The 21,365-nt window shown below is 39.3% G+C and overlaps 3 protein-coding genes across 4 annotated transcripts; 1 reads left to right on the top strand and 2 right to left on the bottom strand.

Annotated features, from left to right (window-relative positions):
- Positions 1-753: 753 nt before the first annotated feature.
- On the bottom strand, positions 754-4,900 carry LOC136782739 (WD repeat-containing protein 43-like). 2 transcript variants are annotated; one of them, XR_010824169.1, is made up of 7 exons: positions 4,645-4,888; positions 3,903-4,397; positions 3,379-3,826; positions 2,977-3,286; positions 2,645-2,892; positions 1,260-2,550; positions 755-1,163 (listed from the first exon to the last, which is right to left on the bottom strand). XR_010824169.1 is itself a non-coding variant. In XM_066742375.1 (6 exons), the coding sequence occupies exons 1-6, from the start codon at positions 4,837-4,839 to the stop codon at positions 2,369-2,371; spliced, it is 1,878 nt and encodes a 625-aa protein (XP_066598472.1). In that variant the 5' UTR covers positions 4,840-4,900; the 3' UTR covers positions 754-2,368. The 2 variants fall into 2 exon arrangements, 1 of the variants encoding a protein (XP_066598472.1); XM_066742375.1 differs by having other exon boundaries at positions 754-2,550; positions 4,645-4,900.
- A 1,768-nt stretch (positions 4,901-6,668) lies between these two features.
- Positions 6,669-9,916, top strand: LOC136782738 (trifunctional enzyme subunit alpha, mitochondrial-like). Its single transcript, XM_066742374.1, has 6 exons — positions 6,669-6,853; positions 7,152-7,261; positions 7,313-7,585; positions 7,656-7,906; positions 7,998-9,384; positions 9,471-9,916. The coding sequence occupies exons 1-6, from the start codon at positions 6,781-6,783 to the stop codon at positions 9,672-9,674; spliced, it is 2,298 nt and encodes a 765-aa protein (XP_066598471.1). The 5' UTR covers positions 6,669-6,780; the 3' UTR covers positions 9,675-9,916.
- A 2,158-nt stretch (positions 9,917-12,074) lies between these two features.
- LOC136782740 (Krueppel-like factor 10) lies at positions 12,075-15,041 on the bottom strand. Its single transcript, XM_066742376.1, has 3 exons — positions 14,383-15,041; positions 13,919-14,140; positions 12,075-13,592 (listed from the first exon to the last, which is right to left on the bottom strand). The coding sequence occupies exons 1-3, from the start codon at positions 14,434-14,436 to the stop codon at positions 12,744-12,746; spliced, it is 1,125 nt and encodes a 374-aa protein (XP_066598473.1). The 5' UTR covers positions 14,437-15,041; the 3' UTR covers positions 12,075-12,743.
- Between the last annotated feature and the right edge of the window lie 6,324 nt (positions 15,042-21,365).

The raw sequence follows: 21,365 nt of genomic DNA on the forward strand, positions 1-21,365 counted from the left end.
TCCCCTCTACTTTTTTAATTCTTTCAATTCTATTACTTTGACACACCTGTTTGCACCCCACAAATCACCTACCTCTTCCCCTTTAGATCGGTCCTTTCAAAAACCAACTTTACCTGTGCGTACCTTGTTCTTAAACTTCTAACTAATGAATATATCTCGAAGGTCGACTCATAATCGCAAATTTCATTATTTCAATTCGTTAAGAAACATGGTGCAAGAAAGATTAATTTCACAAAAACAAGATAACGATGTCTCGTAACGAGAAATTAAAGCATACATCCCCTTTTTTGTCTTAATCGTTACTAACCGTTTGCTTTACGATATGCATTTTTATCCTACCCTCCTCTTTTTTCTTTCAGATAAAACGTGTATTAACAGCTATTTTTTCATTTCGACAACGTCACCTGCACTTCAAAGCGATTTTACTCTACTACTCCATCTTATCAATTAAAAATTAATATGAATCATATGTTATAGGAGAAATTGATCTTATTACAGAACTAGTTCTTAAAACAATTCTTGTCGATAGGGACTTCAACCAAATTTATCACATGTCCGTATGCATTATGTGCAGATTGTATTAATCGATTTTTTTAAGCTAAGGGATATCGCATATATTTGGAAAAGTTTCAGATCTACCTCTCTGTTATAAACTTGCCTTTTATTTGTCATAATTACAATGTCGAGAGTTTTAGAGAAAAAAAATTATAAGATAATTCGTGCGATTTCACGAATTACGAAGTATCATTATTCTTGCCGTTGAATTAATATTTTCAGTTAATTAAGTGGCGTGTATCTGTGAAATGCAGATAGAATTCTCTCTTGCAAAATAACTGCAATTAATTTACACTTGGATTTTGCCCGTCGGGTAATAGACTGTACATATTTGCTGTTCATTCAGTAGAATTGCTACACGAGTATTCCTTCATTCTATAGCTGACATTAATTTCGTTAGTTTGATACTTACAGCTATTGTAAGAATATTCGTGCTATATTCTTGCCCATTTTTATATTTCTTTTCGCATACACACCCTGTTCCGAATTTATTCATCAATTTCTTCGCAAATTGTGGTAGTTTGATGAATATAAAGCTTAGTGCCAGGTCGTGTTAGAATTTTTAATATTTTTTTGGGTGATTTTTCACATGGAGTTCTGCGACATTTCTATAGTAACATACATTTTTTAAAAATATAATAATTATTTCCTTTTTTTGTTAAAGAAGATTCGCACTCTAAGTAGACAGATAAGTATTTACGCACACAAATTTTCTCCAAAATTGAGAAGACTTCAGTCTTTTCCCCGCCTTTACTCGGCAAAGTTACTTCAAAAGCTGGAATATGGTTTACATCGTGTTGTTGAATTTTCTTCTTTTTTGACACTGGACTTCGTTTTAAGTTATCTATCAGGTATATAAACGGTCCGAGCCATGCTGCCTGTAAAACTATATTTTTTCTTTTGACTCTGCACTAAAATAAAAATATTTTAATGACAGAAGACCAAAGGATATACTCTTCCAGCATTCACTGTATCGGTGAGTTTCTGATCAAGGTTAATCAAATGAATATTCTTCTTTGGCAAATTGGAGTTATTTCGAAGCTGATTAATTTCATCCGCTGCATTCTTAATTTCCGATTGCAAGTGTTGTAGTCTTAACTCTGAAATGCTCATGAGAATTCCAAATTTCGTCATGGTGTAATGAAATGAGGTATTCGAAGAAGATAAATCCATTGTGTGATTAAGATAAATCAAATTTTCAGTCGTATAGTTATTTAATGAGGTAAAAAATGTTTAACAGAATAGGATATTAAAAAAGCATCCATTGAAAGATTATACACTGCTACAAAGGAAAGAAGTATAATCTTTAAATTCAATGAAAGAATGGAGGTTTGTATGTAATAGGTAATTATACAATTATTTTTACAAATATATATATGTATATCTTTAAAAATATTTCCTCTCTTAACTTTCATTAGGGGTTCAATCTTTTTTGCAAAAATAAATCGTCTATAATTGCAAGTAATACCACAAGTCGGTTTACACAGCTTTCCCCCGTTTCATTATACTTCATCAACATAAACTAGACGATTTGCTTTAAAATGGAAAATATTAAAACAAAAGAAGTTCCGACAGAACAAACTATGATGCTCATATGTTAAAAAAGATATGTTACATATAAACTATACGCTAGTAAAGTACAAATACAATCATAATGTAGGGAGATTGTATTGCAATATATGTATAGGAAAACGTACTCCCAAAAATGCTAAATGTTACCGATAGATAACGCTGTTAGTATGCATATGCATTACTACATATTCTCACTTCACTGTTTTTGTATTAGTACTATACTAGCGTATAGAAAAATAATTTAACTGCACATTGAAGCAGCATCATCATCGTCGTTGTCTTCATTATCTCCTGATTTTATGCTTGTGATTTCTTCATCGGCCTGTTCATTGTTCTCTCCTTGATCTGAAATTTCTTCCCAGTTTTCATCCGATTCACTACCGATATCTGTGTCTCCCATATTCGTGCCTTCATCTGACGAATCTAAAAAAAGAAATAAGAAGTTAAGGAAAAATAATTTCTTTAATCAAATCAAGTAACGGTCTGTTATTTGTTAGTAGATTACTGATATTAATACCTGGATCTTGGTATACAAGTAAGCTTTCCTGCATAATGTCTTTATTGTTGTTTTCTTTAAATTGCGAGATTTGACCAGTTATAAGAGAGACTTTTCCTCTTAGTCTTGAAACGTCCGATAAAAGCATTAACTTAGCATCAATTACACTTAAAATAGGACTAAGCGAATCTGCTACGTCAGGATGTGATAAAAGATGAGCTGCGTGCGCCGAAATTAAATTACGGAGCCATATAACAGCAATTTGACTCCTGCAACAGATTTTTCAGTAATACGAATGTTGTTTTGCAATGATTATGAAAAATAAAATATTACATTGCCGATCAATGACTCACGGGTATGTTTTGCCTTGCAACATTGTAGTAAGTTCCCTTAGTAACGGTATTATTGCTTGAAATGGTAGTTTCAATACCGTATTTCTAATAACATTTTCATTCTTCGTGAATAATACGCTTGTTAAAATGGACTTGTCTTTACTATTTAGACCTTGCAATAATAATTGTGCCATATTTTTTCCTTTTGTAGGTGTATCTCCTGTTGTAGTTCCCTCTGAATTTAAACTGAGATTTTCTAATCTATCTTTTAGTAGAAGCTGTGATTTGGCATTATTTGCTCTGTTCCTTTTCAATGGGGTCTCTCCTACTCCTAAAGAAATTGGAATTAATAGATTAAAACATGCACTGAATAAGGTAATGTAAAACATCATAAAGTATATTTTATAATTACAATTATATTACCTGGTGCTAAATACTCTACATTATCATCAGTAACGATTGTTTTAACTTTTAATATACTTTCATCTTTTTTATCTTTTCCTTTTTTTGCTTCTGACCTAATTAAGCATTGAATTTTTTCTGAAAAATCAGGTACAACTTTCTCAAATGTTACATTTAGGTACGAGCCATAAGCTAGCAGTATACTCTCATCCTCCATTAATTTTCCTACAAGAATGGGAATTTGCTGAATATCTCCCTTTTGACATGAGTCTGATGCCACAGCAATATTTAGAGCTGGTTTTAAAGGCTTTGCACAATGTCCATTAGGCTGGTATTTAAAAACTAATGCTTGCCCAAGCCTGGTAATGCTCATCACCAATACTTGTGATTCTTTAGTTATAAGAACTGAAACTGATAATGGATCATCCTGGATGGACAATGTTGCTGCTGAAGTCTTGTCAATTTTTTGCTGAAACATTCATAATGATATTCTTCAAGATGATGGAAGTTAAGAATTGAAAAGTATGAGAATTTATTGAACTTACATCATTTAAAGCCCATATACATAAATAGCCTTCATTCTGAGCCCCACTAACTATATAAGAAGTTGTACTATTTATTCTTATTGGATTTAAAGTTGTCACTTGATAGGCATGGCCTGTGAATGTACGTATCAATTCCTTAGTATCTAAATTCCACCATTTAATTTTTCTCTCTGCTGATATCAGTGATTTCCCATCTAGTACAATAGCTAAAGCTGTTACTTTTCCTTTTCCTGATTTCCATTTACACTTTATGCCATTTTCTTGAATATTCCATTCAACAATTTGATGATCATCAGCAGCTGTGAAAAGACTACTACCAGGAGACCATGTGATGGCTGTAACTCCAGCAACATGACCATTTTCTAATTGATTACTAACAGTTGCTGATGTTGTATCATATAAAATAATTGTTCCATTTACAGAGCCCATTGCAACAATGCCTTTTGAGTCTGTTTCGTCTGATGACTTTTTCTTTAATTTTTTCCATGGTGAAGGCTGAAAAAATAGCGAATTAACTGTAAATACATTACTATACCATATACATAGAAATTTTAATTTTCCTAGCCTATAAAGCTCAAAATATTTGATTGATATTTTTTATGAAATAATAAATATTTTTTAATGAAGCTTGACTATCGGAAATATAGCTAATATTATAGTCAACATTACTGGTGCCATTTCTAAAATACTTAAAAGTGAGGATAAAAAGGAAAAGGGAGTAATAGGGGAGCACATGGCGTACCGCTATGCTGGTAGATTGTTGGCTGACAGAAATCCAACATAAGACACTGCATGGTGACGATAAATGAAGATTAGGTGTATATTCTTGCTTTAGCCTGTCAGTCGCGGTCTCATAAATCTTCAACTTTCCGTCATTTCCACAATAAGCGAGGTATTGTCCGTCCGAGGAAAATGCCGAGCATCCCGCACTCGCCATTTTGGTTTTTTTCTATTTTTCTTCCCAGATGGAACTAGCATTGCCAACTCTGCCATTTTGAATTATTCTTACGTTGACCGTGTTTCAAAATTCACTGACAGTACTACGAATATCCTTCTGTCTTCTTTCAATGCTTCATTCTTGACAAAGATAATGATATCCGCAGTACTGGTACTGGCAGTGAATTCTGGAACACGGCCAACATGTATAGGGACCGTGCACATCAACACAATGATAGTGAGATGAGAATGTGTATTGGTGTATGTGCATACTATCAGCGCAAACTATCGGTCAATTTTCGCAGTTTTTGAGTGTAATTTATTTATACGTATATAGTTACACATTGACACTTCTCTATCATTGTGTTGATGTGCACGGTCCCTATACAATGTATAGTAAATGAGGGTGATTTTTTTTTTAAAGGTCATTAGGTTAGCTCTTGACAGTCTTTATCCTTACTGAATTTCTCAACGCGACCTTTAGGTTGAATCCTTAATAAATTATAACTCATACGTAAACGTTCACTGAACTTGAGCAATTGCACCTGATTGGTTGTAAGTTAGGGTTTCGCCAATCAAATACAAGCGCTCAGTGAGCGCTCACTGAGCGGTTGTTTTTGAACACTTCCATTAGACGTGTCTGTCAGCCTGATCATGAACTTAACACTGAGATAAAAGATTTAGAAAAAATAGACATTGCTGTTTACAAATCTGTTAAGATATTTGCTATCATAGCATAATTATGTTAAAGTTGGCAACGCTGGATGGAGCATGAAGAAGTCAGGAGAGTCAGGAGTGGTCAGGAGCGTCAGGAGACTGGAGAAGGCCATGCAGAGACCGTGCACACCAACACAATGATAGCGAAGTGTCAATGTATAACTGTACTGTATACGTATAAATAAATTACACTGAAAAACTGCGAAAATTGACCGATAGTTTGCGCTGATAGTATGCATATACACCAATATACATTCTTATCTCACTGTCATTGTGTTGGTGTGCATGGTGTCTATAGGAGAGACAGGCTACAGAAATTTTTCACGTTAAAGATAGAAATTCATTAATCGTTAGGGTGGTTAGGGTCTATTCGTTATCACTGTACTATAGAATTAGTACGATTAGTTGAGACGAGACAAGCATGTTTCCTTTTCCCCACATTATTACACTAATACATACATACAGCAGTGCAGCAAGGACACTCCTCGCAGCTTTTCTTGATTTGTCAAAGGAAAAACAATTCTTGTAAATTTTTTAGAGTAAAAAGAGCCATCTATAATTTTTAAACAAAACGAAGAAAATTCTCAAATACTTTCAATTGTTTTAATTCCTTTACTCTTCTCAGTCATCTTCCTGCATTGGTTGCATCTTCCTTCTTTGTTTATCTTTTCCTAACCAACAGCACAAAAATTGTTTTCCTCGAAATTCGTAATGGAGAAAATTATTTTCAATCAGTACTTTCTTTACTGTAAAACTAAATACAACTATTAACATGTTAATAATAAAAGTTTATATATCCACAAGAATTCGAAGATAAATAATACAATTGGTTGGAGGTTATGCATCATTCTCCGGAAATGCTAGTTATTCTTAAACAAACAAACAATAAAATGTTAAAAAGAAAAAAGGAAAGAAAGAGAAAAAAGGTAAACAGAGTAGTAATTACTAGTAATAAACCAAAGTATTGTGTACACTGTACAGTAGCTGCAAGTAGCTGACTGCTGCTGAGTATATCAAGGTCAAAGTCCTTGAGGTTAAGTCACCGGCCGGCTCTACGCATGCGCATTTATAACAGAAGCAATAAGTTATCAAGTGCGAAATATGTATAGTTAAAGTTGTTATATACTTACACTTTAAGCTTGCTTGCTGTACAAGGATAAGAAGGGGAGAGATCCAAATCGTAACAACTTGGAATTGTAGAAATTTAAGTAATTGTTAAGTAATCATGACGGGGTGCAGATTAATAGGTGCTTTAATGCGCTTCTCAAGAGCTGATGTAAATTTCGTCACACGAGCAGGTGATTATTGTTAAATATACATTTTTCATTGTTAACATTTTTCTTGAAATTGAAATATCGTTACGTTAAAGCAACCTTTGCACTGCCAGTAGAACTCGATACTCGTGCAAAACATTCATTGGCAAAATTTCTATATGGTGAATAGATTGATCTATTCTTTAAAAATGAAGTCTATTTTTTTTCTTTCCATTCCTGACTCAACATTTGACCTCATTTTGCAATTTCTTAAAACGTTTAAAAACAAATACTCCATTAGAAACACTTATATTTTTCCTTTAAATAAATTTTTTTCTTGTAGCTCTATATCAACCAATTAGAGCACTCTCCACTGTACAAGATCCAAAGCACTTCAAAATTAAAGTTGTCGACAATGTAGCTGTTGTAACTTTGGACTCCCCAGGGGAGAAGGTAAGAAGAAGATGAAAATTTTGAATTTTTTCTATATATCTGTAATTGCAGGTGAATACTTTGAATCAAGAAGTAATGAATGAAATAGCATTAGTTTTACAAAATATTGAAAATAATGCAGCTGTATCATCTGCTGTACTTATAAGTGGAAAAAAAGGAAGCTTTATTGCTGGGGCTGACCTTACTATGGTAGAAAAATGGAAGAATGAAGAAGATGGATATAGGATGTCGAAGGATGGACAAAGAATTTTAAAAATGATCGAAGATAGTAAAAAACCTATTGTAGCTGCCATTTATGGTAGCTGTCTTGGCGGAGGACTGGAGGTATCATATTTAATATCCCTAAGTTTTCTTTTTCAGTTTTAGAATTTATTTGCATTATTTTTGCATCTAGACTGCAATGGCATGCCATTACCGTATTGCCGTTAACGATCCTAAAACTGGATTAGGTTTACCTGAGGTGAAGCTCGGGCTTCTTCCTGGGGCAGGAGGAACCCAAAGATTACCAAAGCTAGTCTCGCTCCCTAACGCTCTTACGATGATGGTTACTGGACAAACGCTAAAAGCCGATAAGGCCAAAAAATTTGGCATTGTTGATCTCACGGTTAATCGTTTAGGTCCGGGAGTTTCATCCGCCGAAGAAAAGTAAAGTATTATCCTTTTGCTTTGGAAACAACTAAAATATCTTGAAAAATGATGATGATATGTAAAATTTTGGTCTTATTTCAACGTGTAGTACGCGGAGATATTTGGAAGAGACAGCTATAGCCGCAGCGAAAGATTTAGCCAGCGGAAAACTTGAAGTTCAACATTATCCCAAAACCACAATTGACAAAATTACTCATTTCGCTCTTTCGTATAATTTCGTAAAGGATCAACTATTTAATAAAGTAAAAAGTCAAGTAATGAAACTGACTGGAGGTCTGTACCCAGCACCACTAAAAATTCTGGAAGTAGTGCGAACGGGATTGGATAAAGGCCCTACTGCAGGATACGATGCGGAAGCAAAGACTTTTGGACATTTAGCGGTGACCCCTCAGAGTCGAGGATTGGTCAGTTTATTTTTCGGCCAAACAGCATGTAAGAAGAATCGTTTTGGCCCACCGAACAGCGCTGTAAAAAATATTGCTGTAGTTGGTGCTGGACTGATGGGTGCCGGAATTGTTCAAGTCAGTATTGATAAAGGCTATGGCGTAACTATGAAGGACACAAATGAAGATGGTCTTTACCGTGGAGTCAACCAAATCCAAAAGGGTTTGGAAACTTCGGTGAAACGTAAACGTATTTCTTCTATCGTCAAAGACAAGTATCTTGCAAGTCTAGATGCTACGCTAAGTTATGAGTCATTCAAACATGCTGATATGGTGATTGAGGCTGTTTTTGAGGATATAACGATTAAACACAAGGTCATTAAAGAGGTAGAAGCAGTCACACCGGCACATTGTGTTTTCGCATCAAACACCTCTGCAATTCCGATAACAAAAATAGCAGCTGGTAGCAGTAGACCTGAAAAAGTAATCGGTATGCATTACTTTTCACCAGTAGACAAAATGCAATTATTGGAAATTATCACGCATAAGGGTACTTCGGAAGAGACGATAAAGAGCGCTGTAGATGTTGGATTAAAACAAGGGAAGACTGTCATTATTGTTGGGGATGGTCCTGGATTCTACACGACTAGAATTTTATCAGTGATGATGTCTGAGCTTATCAGATTATTGCAGGAAGGTGTAGAACCGACTACTCTTGATCGGTTGAGCAAGAAATTCGGATTTCCCGTTGGTTTGGCTACTTTAGCGGATGAGGTCGGTATAGACGTAGCCTCTCATATCAGTCGAGACCTTGTAAAGGCCTTTGGAGACCGATTTAAAGGAGGAGAAGTTGAGATTCTCAATGATATGGTAAGGGATGGATTCCTGGGGCGTAAATCAGGAAAGGGAATATTCGTATACGAAACTAACTCGAAACATAGGGATGTCAATGTTCGCGCGGTGGATATACTAAAGAAATACAAACTTGAACCTAAAGGTAGTACGTCTGATGAAGATCGTCAATTAAGAATGGTCACACGTTTTGTCAATGAAGCAGTGCTCTGTTTGGAAGAAAACGTGCTTGCTAGTCCCGTATGTTTATCAAAATTGTTATATTTTGATCAAATTGAGCCTAGATAATATATCGTTAGCTGAACTTTATTTAATTCGCTTTGCAGCTGGAGGGCGATATTGGTGCCGTCTTCGGATTGGGCTTTCCGCCATTCTCAGGAGGTCCATTCCGCTGGATAGATTACTATGGTGCAGACAAATTGGTGAGAAAAATGGAGGAGTATCAGACACATTACGGTCTTGCCTACAAGCCATGCCAAACGCTTTATGACATGGCAAAGGATCCGACCAAAAAGTTTTATAAGAAGTAAAACTATTGCTCAGTTTTATTTTTTTAAATGTGAAGACAGAAAGAAAGAAACAATCATTGTAATTTCCACTACATTGTTATTTGAATTTATTGGAAGACCGTTAGGAAAGACTATAAATAATATTGTTGGCTACTAGTGGTATTACAAAAATTTATTAGGCCAATTATTTTTCACTATTTTTAATACAGTAGATGCAATTGTTTATCAATGCATTTTAAACTTTTTATACCGTTAATACCATAATCTCTATAGATATATATCTAAATATGTACACATGTATATTGTAAAAGTCTTTTATATGAAACTTTGAGGCGCTTTTTAAAAGTAAATTTATTTAATATTTTTGAAAAAAAAAATGACCTCGCTTTATCTTTATTTACTCCCGAAAGAAGAAAAGTTGATGAAATAATCGATATTGTGTTAAGAGACTGATATCAATTGCAAATCTGTATTGTTTAATTTATTACCATAAACGTAACTCTGAAATCATGAATAATAATGGTATAGGTAAGAATTTTTTCCTGATGAGAGCTTGATGCAATGTTGAGAAATGTTGCGGATATGTCGCTTGCATTAAATGTACAGGCAAATAGATTATATATGTATATACCATCAGCAATCTTCTATTGTATTAAAAGAGATTAGCAACGAATCGATAAAACGAATAACGTCATTTGAATTAAAAAACTCGAAAATCCAAAGAAACATTAAAAGAGAAACTATTCAACTTCTTTAAAAATATATGGAGATTATTTGTAAAAACTAAAATCAAATAGTTGTCTACGTAGTTTTAGTAAGGAAGGACAGGTATTTGTAGTATTAGATTTTTTACAGGAATTTTAGATTTTACAGGAAAAATAAAGAAAAGCTGTAGCATAGGGCAATCCAGAAGATTTTTGCGTCATCTACCAGTCCCACACACCTGTTTGTGACATTTCCGAGGCGAAAAAGAGGTAGGGTCCTTGGCTGATGCAAGAAAGCGGTAGATTTCGCGAGAAACCACCAATGACCAGGAATGAACCACCTTGTTACCTCGAGCAACATATTTTACCAGAATATCAAAACCACGTAAAAACATTGTAAAAGTATTAATTATATATTTTTTAACCTTACAGGTCTCAGACAGGAGTCGACTAGACTCCTTCCAGTTAAAAATGGAGTGCCTTATTTAATGGGCAGTGCAAGTGGCCAAAAATAAAGGATGGGTCTTGCTTGATCGATATTGTTGCGATCATATCAAAATAAGAGGCACACGCTCGTCGTTCGTACGATGCGTGATGGAAACTTTTCCGGCTTGATATAAAATCTCGCCTCGCGTCAGCGTACGGGTGAGATCCTATCCTCTGCTTTTTGTCACTGTAGTCAGATTCGTTTATAATTTCCACTATAATCATAGAATAGAATAGAATCAAAGCAGGAAATTATTTCCATGGTGAATTTCATTATACTCTTCATACGAGCTTCCGTAATATGAAAACATTACTCAGAGAAATTGAAATGCGAGGTTCTTGTTCAAGAAAAAATAATTCTTATAATATATCAGCACAGTCGAGGAAATAATATATTTCATATACTATACTATTGGCCAATCGTTTTAATTTTCATGTCTATCGTGGAAGTGTCATTTAGACCGAAAAAGATCAACTTTGTAGTAAAACTGGCTAATCGATTAATAAGTCTGTTTTATATTCAGAATGACAAAGCACTTGACACGCCCCAGGGCACAGGGTCATAGACGTAAGAAAACGTTATCTGTGTGGTTAACTATGAGGGATATTAACTTTTTATATAGTACCTTTTTGAGGCTCTTTTCTGTTTTCGTGCAAAAATATCTTAAACAAAAAATGTATATTTCCTTAAGTTATGCAAATGATTTTAATTCTTGACGTTTTAGCTCCGGGGCATCGTGAGTGCCTCACCTTCTCTACATTGTTGCACGATCTAACTGATACAGTGTTGAAGACGTTAAAGTAAGCCGAAAACATCTGCATTTTATCATTAAAATATATTACACTAATTTATTATTGCATCAATAGAAAAAAGTACTATTATTATATTGTGTTTGGTAATAATTTGTGTAATCACGTTATCAGCCACTACCAATTTTCTCCCTTTTTCTTTAAGCTATTTTCGTACATTCCATAGCCAGAGCATAGACAGCAGCGCCAACATTGGTGAGAAGAACGAAATAGCGCGCAAACTTTGTTCCAAATGGTGTTGAATGACGCCATTTTTTGAATAGTAGCCGTTAGAAAAGCTCAATCTAGCTGTTATTAGAAATGTGGATAGGATTTGTAAAGCAGACTCAAGTAATTGAAAAATATGTAAGAGGTATGTGTACAAAATATTGTAACGGTATATATTTCTAAGTGGAGATTAAAAGGTCGAGAGAGGTTATGCTCAGAGAAAGAAATCTATAACGATTTACAAAACTCAGTTTTTTATATTTGCAAACGTATAGGTAGAAAAATTATATATACTTTATATTATACAATAGGTCTTGAATCGACCGCGATCTAGCTAGCTAAATCTGTGTACGTTACAATACAAAAAAAATGGTTAATTCTTAAAATCATGAAGAAAGCGAATGAACTTGTAACATTATCTTAGACTACGCGTGTAGACATATAGCGTTTTGTTTCTATGCATATATACATGAAAGATAAATTTTTCTGGTAAATAAATATAATCTGTCTTTGTCTCTCATTCTCTCCATATTTCACGAGTGTCTAATCTTTCGTATTCTCGTTTACACTAAAATTCAACACTGATCACAGGCACACTTAGGTACTTGGTTTGCGGGACGGCCAACGAAAAATGGAGGCTGGCCGGTGGCGCCGATATTCTTAAAATGCTCTAAATACTAAACTTATATAAAAATTGGCAATTATCACTGAATCCCTTGAATGGATGATAAATTTTGATATTTTATGGCGGGTGGCCTAGGGGAGCCATTCCTCGAAGATCACACTTGCACGATTCACAATGATATAGCCTCAATGATCCTCTGCTTGGTACAATTGGGATACAGTGGAATGAATTTGGGTTAACTTTGACATTGACGCTGTTTCAGGCGGCCAGTCTTGGCGGTAAGATCTGCTGATGTAGAGGTGTTGTTATCCGGGGGGCCAGTACAGGCAGCAAACTTAACCTCAATGATGCTGGGGCAGGCTGAGTACCGACAGCTGGTGCTCCATTCTGATTGGTCGATGATCTATCTCTGGCGTGTCTCTTCACGTGTTTGGCCAGATGATCGCTACGCATGAATCTTCTTTGGCAGACGGCGCATGCAAACTTCTTTTCCCCGGTATGCGTTCGCTTGTGCCTGGAGAGCTCGTCGCTTCTGGAGAATCTTCTGCTGCAATCCTCGTAGGGACAGGAGAATGGTCGTTCACCAGTGTGAGTGCGGGTATGAGCTTTTAGATGAGATGACTTGAAGTAATTTTTTCCGCAGCCGGGATGCTCACACTCATACACGCGCCTTCTTACAGCTGATTCGTGCGCATTGCAATTGGTCGTGGGTGGATTGGCCGCAGGCGCGGTTACTAGGAGCAAAGGAGATCCCAATAATCCAGTAACTACAATGGGTGCTGGTTTCGGTGCCAAAGGTTGCAATTTCGTCTGCCCGATGCTCTCACGGTCCGTGTTCTTGCTGTTTACAATTATCTCCTCTTTCCGCAGGCTCATTTTGAACTTGAGGCTCTTCAACACGTTCTCCGAGCCGGCTGTTGGCGAACAACTGAGCGGGCTACGACTCGACTCTCGGGGGGGCTCTGCCCGAGCTTCCTCGGAGCCCGGTTCGTCGAGACTGTTGACCGTCAGGTTGGCGGGACTGCAGGTCCCGTCTCTGTTGGCGCGCATTATGACCGATACTCTGGTTGGCTCTGGGCTCGCTGGTGGCGTACCATCCAATAGTAGCTGCAATGGAGAACACAAAATAAGTAAGCACATTTATATTTTAAATCCTATAATATACATATAATTATCTTAAAGCTGGAATAATTCAATAACGATATTTTTTTTAGATTTGCATCCCGGTATCCATCATAATTTAACGGCACTCTGGTATTTTCTATCGCAACACAAGGATGTTATATGATGTTGCTCAAAGGATAAGAAGTGATCAGACGTTGGTTATTTGTGTTCACTGTGCAAATGCGCATGCGTGTCGGTGAAGGTAACCGCGTACACCGATCAGGAGATATTTCAAAGCATAACTTTCATTCATTATACTATATAATTACTTTTGCCAATTCGCATTGTTCCACACAAAACTTTTTTCGTGCTGGCTCGTCCTCTTCAGAGTCTGAAGGCTGAGGTGTGGGTGGTAAATTTGGACGTGGAGCATCCGTCTGACTCGTCGGTTTAACACTATGCAGCTGCTGTTTTTGTTGCCGAGGATTGCTCTCCAACAATTTTTCCCCCAATAATGCTGCCACACTGAACGAAGATTGAAGAGGTTCGTTCTACAAAAAAGAAGAAAATCACATTGATGTATGGTTTTTCACTGATCACTGAGACTATCTTTGTAATTTGATACAAAAGCGAGGATGAATGTTAATTATAGTAAATCGGTTTCAGGACTCACAGGTAAACTGAACGCACTTGCAAAGTGCTCGAAGATAAAAGGGATGAACGATTGTAGGAAGGCAAAGGAAATTTGTAATTGGCGCGTGGAAGCTGGCGGTAATTTTTAATCGTCACTTACTTGCTGCCTGAATTGAGGTGAGGCTGGAGGTGAAAGCGGTTGATTGTTCTCCATTGTTGTTATCAGGTGTATTCCCCTGGGGAAACAGTTTAAGGACTATTGGTAGCGTACAATGGAAATTGGTTGTCGTAGAGAGATGTCGAATGCAAGAAAGATGCTGCGGCGCGAGAGACGCGATTGACTATAAGCGTTGAACGTCTGTTAAGGTAATGAAGCTTTCTCAGTTCTCAGGTCGCATCGCAATCGCGCAAGCCTGCTCTGGGCGGCCCGGTTGTTGCAGGAGCACGATCATGCGGCGGTCCACAGTCGGTCCAATGGGCGTGAGGGGCTCGTCGTTGCCGGCCAATTGCGGCGTGCCTGTCAGCCGATCAGCGCGTGATCAGCGGCATGCTGTTCACGTGCTCCCAGTCTGACCGAGGTCGTGATCGTGACGTCAGGATGCGTGGCGCGCGTTCCCTGATACGTCATGCCGTCATACAGAGCGAGACTAGGGCGAGGAAGCGCGCGAGGGGTCGTCGTGGAGGCGAGGCAGAAGTGGTGGAGAGACCCCCACCTGACGTCTACTTTTCGTCCCGTCACCCAATCAAGCGTCAAGCTCGATTTCTCTCCTCATCTGCTGTATACGATGCATCTACTAACACAAAGCTCACACAATGTGTCGACTGTGGTCCATCTGATCCGAAGTTTCTGTGAACGAATCAAGTCAGGGGGGTAGAGAGGGAATGGCGGAGAGATACTAGCTTGTTGTACTACACTAACCGACTAACGTGCTTCCTTTCTTCCGCACACTGAACCGTGGCCTTTCACACCGTGCTGCATCAGACATGCCAGACTTCACTCGGTGCATCTATTAGTCTCTCCAAGAATACACGCTTTGTAAACTTGTATTCTACTTGTTTATTGATAGGTTAGGTATGCAGACTTGCTTAACTGACTAATAATGTTTATTCTACCGTTAATCAGCTAATGCGCGTTTCGATGTTATAGAAGCATTTGGCGCAGTTTGTGATCTTAAATATAACAGTCTCTTTTTAGGTTAGTTAATTTCAGTTTCCCGAAATTTTCTCTGTAGACCTTTACAAAGCTTCGAATGGTTAATATAATATTACTGTTGCGTTTCTGTATTCGACATAAGTAATTGGAAACTGTGTATGTGGATGCCAAAGAAAGGTTGTTTGATGATTATCATATAGTAGATTTCTTAGATGGACGTTACAAGGAATGCTGAAAATAGCAAGCAGATGGCAATGTCGGTGTGTAAGATCAGCCGGTAAGCTCGTGATCATGGTTTTCAAGTATTGTGGCCCTCGCTTCGATCGCGCAATTATCGTGCGTGTCTCGCTGAGAAATAGGCGATTGCTTCGAAAATAAATCGGGTAAATTTAAAGTATAGCTTATCTCGAGAAGAATTAGTTCATTGGTTACCATAGAAACGATAAGCTGGGTACAGTAAAATTAAATAATTTCTCTTTCTTCTCGTACGACGTCAAGTTTCCTTTGCGGCGATCGAAAGGTGCCACATAGTTTACTAGAAAATGTGGATGCTATATCAGTAGCTAGACATGCTTAGCGTCACGTAAGCAAGGATGGGCATCATGGAGGATGAACTTGCGCCATACACGTGGCCATCAGTAAACTAGTCGGGATGGATCAGTCTGATTAATTAACATAATTCACTAGCGGTCGGCTGAACGCAAGCTTCGATATCGCTAATCGCACGCTGCTTGGCCTAGACAAACTGTAATAGCTATATTAGCTGTTGCATCCGACTATACTACTTTTAAGTGCATTACGACAGTCACGAGTCACGACCTGTAAGCGTGTCGCCTGGGGGGGTGTGTCAGGCGTTAAACGGGTCAGAGCCCTTTGCGGAAAGTGTCACGTAAACATAGCGTGAACTAAAATTAAGCCTGATGGCGAAGTGGGAATCAAGCTTAGATCATCAGCTCTATCTCTTGCCTATGCATGCTCGTCATTGCTCGTAACGCTGTAGTTAAGCAACTTTGTTTGCTAACTAAACTTGGAGTGTGATTAGTTGGTTCAAAAAGAAGAATCAATATTTTCCAGTTTCAAATTATTCCTCGTTATCTGCCGTCTTTGCCGTCGCAGTCGCCGTATACATAGTTGCTAATGAAGAAGAAAAGAAAAAATTGTATGTAAAGTTTCATATCGCTCGTAGTAATATCTTTTTTAATGCGAAATGCGCCAGACATGTTCAGCTGCGAGATAAGGAGATAACTGTCTCGGAGGAGACGCTTGCAAAACAATGTTGCAAAGATGACAAATAAAAGAAACGCGACAAAGGAGTCGTCATACATTCACCTGGACTGATTTATTTGGTGTTTACCGAGTTTAAATATGATTATAACTCGTATACTCATATACTCGACACTCGTTGGTAATGGAGCATTGAATGCTAATTCTTGAATAATAGTTTTCTATTTCTCTAATAAGACACACACTAGTAATCTTTCAATTTCTTCGATTTCTATTGCCCTTGCAATAACTACGCAGTGCGGCTAAACAGCTCATACACGGGATCTCATTATCTGTCTACTTACCCGGGAATATGGAGTGGGAAAAAGAGAGAGAGGTTATGTGACTTTACCAGCCTTTATTAATCTTTAGTCTACCGTTGATATAGTAGTTATCTATGATTTGAATTTCATTGTTAGTTAAGGTTACAATCTACCTTATCGACGGGATGCGCACGCACAGGTGTGCCCGGTCGGTAAATTTGGGATCAATACGCCCAATGAGGAGAGTACTAGAGTGCACACGTATAGTAGGCAGATGTAGTAAGCACCAACGAATGAGAGATTGAGGTAGAAAGGTTAGAAATGTGTAGGCGGGTTTTATCCCTCCATTCTACTCTAGCCAGCCCCCCACTACTCGTGCACGGAGTCACGCTGCTAAGATAGGAGAGGGGGTTGTTTGGTATTGCAGCGGCATTTAAGTTTAGTTAGTTGCCCGCTGACAGCGGCCGCGTAACGTGCTGTCGTGGTGATTGTATATCCGTGCATTTGATCGGAGCTGTGCGACGAGACGCGACAATCTCCGGGACCAGTCTACCAAAAAAGCATACAGAAAAAATGGAAAATCGTGATCCGATTGAAAGCGTCGGTGCACGAGTATAAAGCATAAAATCGAAGGTATATCGCAACAGTATTAAAACAGCCGGTTGTGCAGTTTCATTGTGGAGTGTACGCTTGTTTGTTCTCTCTTCTCCCTCGGCTACAAGTACGCATACCTGTTTTGCATATTTCTCATCACTATCGTCCCTCGTGCGTATGTTGTGTCTCAGTCAAGGTCGTCGCAGTCAATTGCGCGACTCGTCATCATCATCCTCGTCATCTTTTCCGAGCACCGCTGTTTATCATTGATCCGCTTGATTGGTTCCATCCAACGAGATCATGCTGTCGTCGTCGTCGTCATCGTCGATGCTGATGTGGTGATGGCAGAGCACAGAGGATGTCACGCCGCAAGCAGAGCAATCCGAAACCACTGAAACGTGAGTCAAATGGCATCCCTAGTCATGTTTTTTTCTTTTCCATCTCTCTGCTAGTGCTGACTGTTGGGTACCTACAGACCCCCCCCCCCCTTTTATTTCTCGAAAACATTCATAAGTTTTAACTCAGTTCTTTTGAATATGAGACGGATCATGAGGGGGAAGGGGAGGCTACGTTATCCCATTCGTACAGTCAAGTAGTTGAGACAAGTGAAGTTGGCCGGTAGACCTGTCAGCTGACCTTTCGCGGTTGACGGGTCACGTGGTCGAAGCAGAGAGATTCGATGTACGTATAACACGATATACCTATATATGTCAGAGTGTGTACGGTGCGCGCCTTGTGCGTGCGCATGCATATATACATGTCAAACGCGATGAACGCGATTACGTTTGATCTCGTGCGATGATAATTAACTATATGTATACTCTCTTGTGTTGCGCGTTTGCCTCTGGATAAGCCGATAGAACTCGACAATAATTTACAACGGCAATCGCGCAGTAACCTCGAATTTCCAGCAATTTCAATGCTACGACGAATCTTAATGGATGAATTATGATTATTTTGGGGGAAAATTACGAACGATGCGATAATAAAAACGCATACGTGGAAAGAAAGAAAAAATTATCGCAGTATCGATAATGAAGGCATGATCACAAAGCCGTATCTGCGCTTAATCGTTAAGGTGCTCGCTCGACCGCTTATCTCTCTGCGTTTTTATATTATAATTTATACGTTCCAGCCGAGGCTCCTTATTGGTTAATCTCTCATAAAGAAATTTTTATCTATATGCTATTGAAACGTCCAACGTAACTGTTTGCATGGCGACGTATCGTTTCTTGTTATCAGACTTCTAATGACTGGCTGGCTGGCCGGCTGGCTGGCTGTGTATGCATAATATGCATGTGTACGTCCGCTGAAAATATCCGAGTCGATAAATGAATTTTCCGGCGAGACAATTTCAGATTTCAGTTGCACAGTCAGTTCTGGCCAATCACATGGTCCGATCGCACGAAAGCCCGTCGTCTACTTACTTTCACGTGGCTGTTCGACTCGTTTGACCGGGTTCTTCCTACTCCCCCCCCCCCCCCCCCCTCCTCTTAACCTCCCCATCTACCGTGTGCGCTCCCTGCACAGTGCACACACGAACTCCTCATGAAGCCGCGTGCGCGCGCCTCTCACCCTCCCCCCTCTCGCCAAGCAGCTTCTTTTGGCGATCGTCGATGGTCCCATCTATCGGATTTCGCCGGAGATGACTCGCCGAACGTCGACATTTTCGCGCCATTTCGTTGCTCGGGGGCACGCTAGACGAGACGAGCGAGCGTCTGTTTATCGCGTGACTTCTAATTGGATGCAGACAGGTCGTAATTGAGTTAATAACGCGATACTGCAATTAAGGTAAGCAAAAATATAATAATAATAATGGAGACGACAAAGAAAAGGGAAATTCGTTGGCCCAGAGAGGCAAAGGACGGAGAAACTAACCTCGGTTCTCCCAGTGCCACAATACATATAGCATTACTGTAACAGCAGCAGAAGATCATCCAGTCAACAATAATAACACCGCGAGACGAGAAGGTGTCCCCTTTCGGTGTTTCATCGCGAGGCTATAACTGGCGGAAGATATCGCTGGATTAATCGTCGATGTCTCCGATAAAGGCGTCCCGCGGTGAGGTTACCTCCTGCCGTGCGCGCGCGCAACCGTCAAATTAATAAGCAATGATTTTCTAGAATGCTTTATTGAATCGTACTCCTCGTATATAATATATCTGGCCGCGCCATCTCTTTTCCACAGCCGAGACTCCCTCTTATTATGGTATTCCTCGCTTTCCCTCCACGCGTCCTTTCGACGCTAATAGTCCTGGCTCGTCCATTCTCGCCCCAACTGCTGCGAGATAAGCAATCGTTTGACCGAATCAATTTCCGAACGTTAATATTGCCTTTTGCGTTGAATCGAGCGGTCGAACGTCTCTCGGGGAGATGGCAGGGAGCTGAGAAAGGGGGAAGGAAGAAAAGAGAGGGAGAGAGAGATACGAAGAAGAGAAAGGACTATCGGGCAAGTGATCTCGCCTAGTTAGCTCTCCTGTTCGGTTTGGTTCTCCAGTCGCGATCTCCCCCCGTGCTTCTCCCCCCACGATCCTTTTATTCCGACTCCTTGTAGGCTTTCGCGCGATCCGCGTCCTTCCTTTACCGAGGGAATCCGATAGGAAGAGGAGACCTGCTGCTCGGCTCATAAATACAACAGCACGCACCCGATGGTAAAAGGAGGAGGAGGAAAGAGGTATGAGGAGGAGCAGCAGTTGGATAGAAGGTACGGGGAGGGGGGTGGGAGTAGGGGGAAAGGCGAAGAAGGGCGAGCCTACAAATTGCTACACCGCATTGTAGTGTCACTCGAGCCTGTTACGACACGTCCCTGGCATCGTTGGAATGGTGTTTACTTACTCTCTCTCTCTCTCTCTCGCGCGCACACAAACACCCTCTTCGCCATTCCTTCCCTCGTTATACAACAATATTTTCTTGCCTTTTTTTTCAACGATGATTACACATGTACTCTTATACTTTACTGATTTTTCTCTTGTTTTTCACCAATAGCTACGCAAAGTGGAGGAGTGCGTCAGAGCGAGGCTCCCGATCCTAAACTCGAGGCACGGCCGAGATAAGCTATCGTGCAGTATTTCGAAGGAATATTAGTGAAATGAGCCGATAAGAAACTTTAACCTGTCGCTCCTGTCACGTTCGCGATCAGCCAGCGACGATTACAAAACGTTTCGCTTCGATACCAATGCGAGGCTAATCGCTCATGACTAACGTCTTGCACATTTCTATCTTCTAGATAGATTTCAAATAAAGCAAGGAACAAATATAGTATTATATGCTCCTTGTTATTGCATTATTGGCGTTGTCTCTGAGCGATGTTTTACAGAGAGCCGATACCATGCAGTCAGATTAGTTGGCTCCTTCAGAAAGCATCTGCCTTCTCTCGAGATAAGCTCCGCCAACAGCAGTAGCAGTACCACCAGTCTTCTCCTTTGCTGCAAAGCTTTCTTCTGTTTTTCCACTGACCTTTTTTTCTTCTTTTTTTTACAGATCCTCGCAACGCTACAAAGAGAAAAATGCTTATCGCTTCTGCTCTCGACCAATGATTAATATGTACGGACGATTGTTTAATGCTCGTGCGCCGCTGCCATAGCCTATCTCGTGATTGGAAGATGTAGAACTGGTCCCGTTGTTCCACGAACCGAGAGAATCGTACACAGTCTCCAAATATATCGCTCATTAGCGCTAACTGATCGGAACAACGATCGAGTTGCACCGCTGTTGTTGGGTGAGAGAGGAGGGGGGGGGGGGGGGGGGGAGAAGAAAAGTCGCGATACCACACGAGAGTAGGAGAGTTACAGCAAGATCGCATCTCATCTCGAGACTCGCAAGAGAACGATTTGGTCTTTGGCTCGTTCCTCGACGAATCATGCAGGTAAT

Source organism: Prorops nasuta, unplaced genomic scaffold, assembly GCF_024137725.1.
Source record: "Prorops nasuta isolate Cenicafe-Biocafe unplaced genomic scaffold, Cenicafe_Pnas_1.2 PNAS00030, whole genome shotgun sequence".
In the NCBI taxonomy this organism is placed as follows: Eukaryota; Metazoa; Arthropoda; class Insecta; order Hymenoptera; family Bethylidae; genus Prorops; species Prorops nasuta.

What these genes read in the sequence shown, in the direction of transcription:
- LOC136782739 (XM_066742375.1), bottom strand. Translation starts at nt 4,839, where the DNA reads ATGGCGAGTGCGGGATGCTCGGCATTTTCCTCGGACGGACAATACCTC. An exon ending in GTATATGGGCTTTAAATGAT is followed by an intron (nt 3,827 to 3,902) that starts GTAAGTTCAATA and finishes TGAATGTTTCAG; the next exon opens with CAAAAAATTGACAAGACTTC. An exon ending in TTGCAAGGCAAAACATACCC is followed by an intron (nt 2,893 to 2,976) that starts GTGAGTCATTGA and finishes AATCTGTTGCAG; the next exon opens with GAGTCAAATTGCTGTTATAT.
- LOC136782738 (XM_066742374.1), top strand. Translation starts at nt 6,781, where the DNA reads ATGACGGGGTGCAGATTAATAGGTGCTTTAATGCGCTTCTCAAGAGCT. An exon ending in TGGACTCCCCAGGGGAGAAG is followed by an intron (nt 7,262 to 7,312) that starts GTAAGAAGAAGA and finishes CTGTAATTGCAG; the next exon opens with GTGAATACTTTGAATCAAGA. An exon ending in GTTTCATCCGCCGAAGAAAA is followed by an intron (nt 7,907 to 7,997) that starts GTAAAGTATTAT and finishes TTCAACGTGTAG; the next exon opens with TACGCGGAGATATTTGGAAG.
- LOC136782740 (XM_066742376.1), bottom strand. Translation starts at nt 14,436, where the DNA reads ATGGAGAACAATCAACCGCTTTCACCTCCAGCCTCACCTCAATTCAGG. An exon ending in CACCTCAATTCAGGCAGCAA is followed by an intron (nt 14,141 to 14,382) that starts GTAAGTGACGAT and finishes TCTTTTTTGTAG; the next exon opens with AACGAACCTCTTCAATCTTC. An exon ending in AACAATGCGAATTGGCAAAA is followed by an intron (nt 13,593 to 13,918) that starts GTAATTATATAG and finishes TCTCCATTGCAG; the next exon opens with CTACTATTGGATGGTACGCC.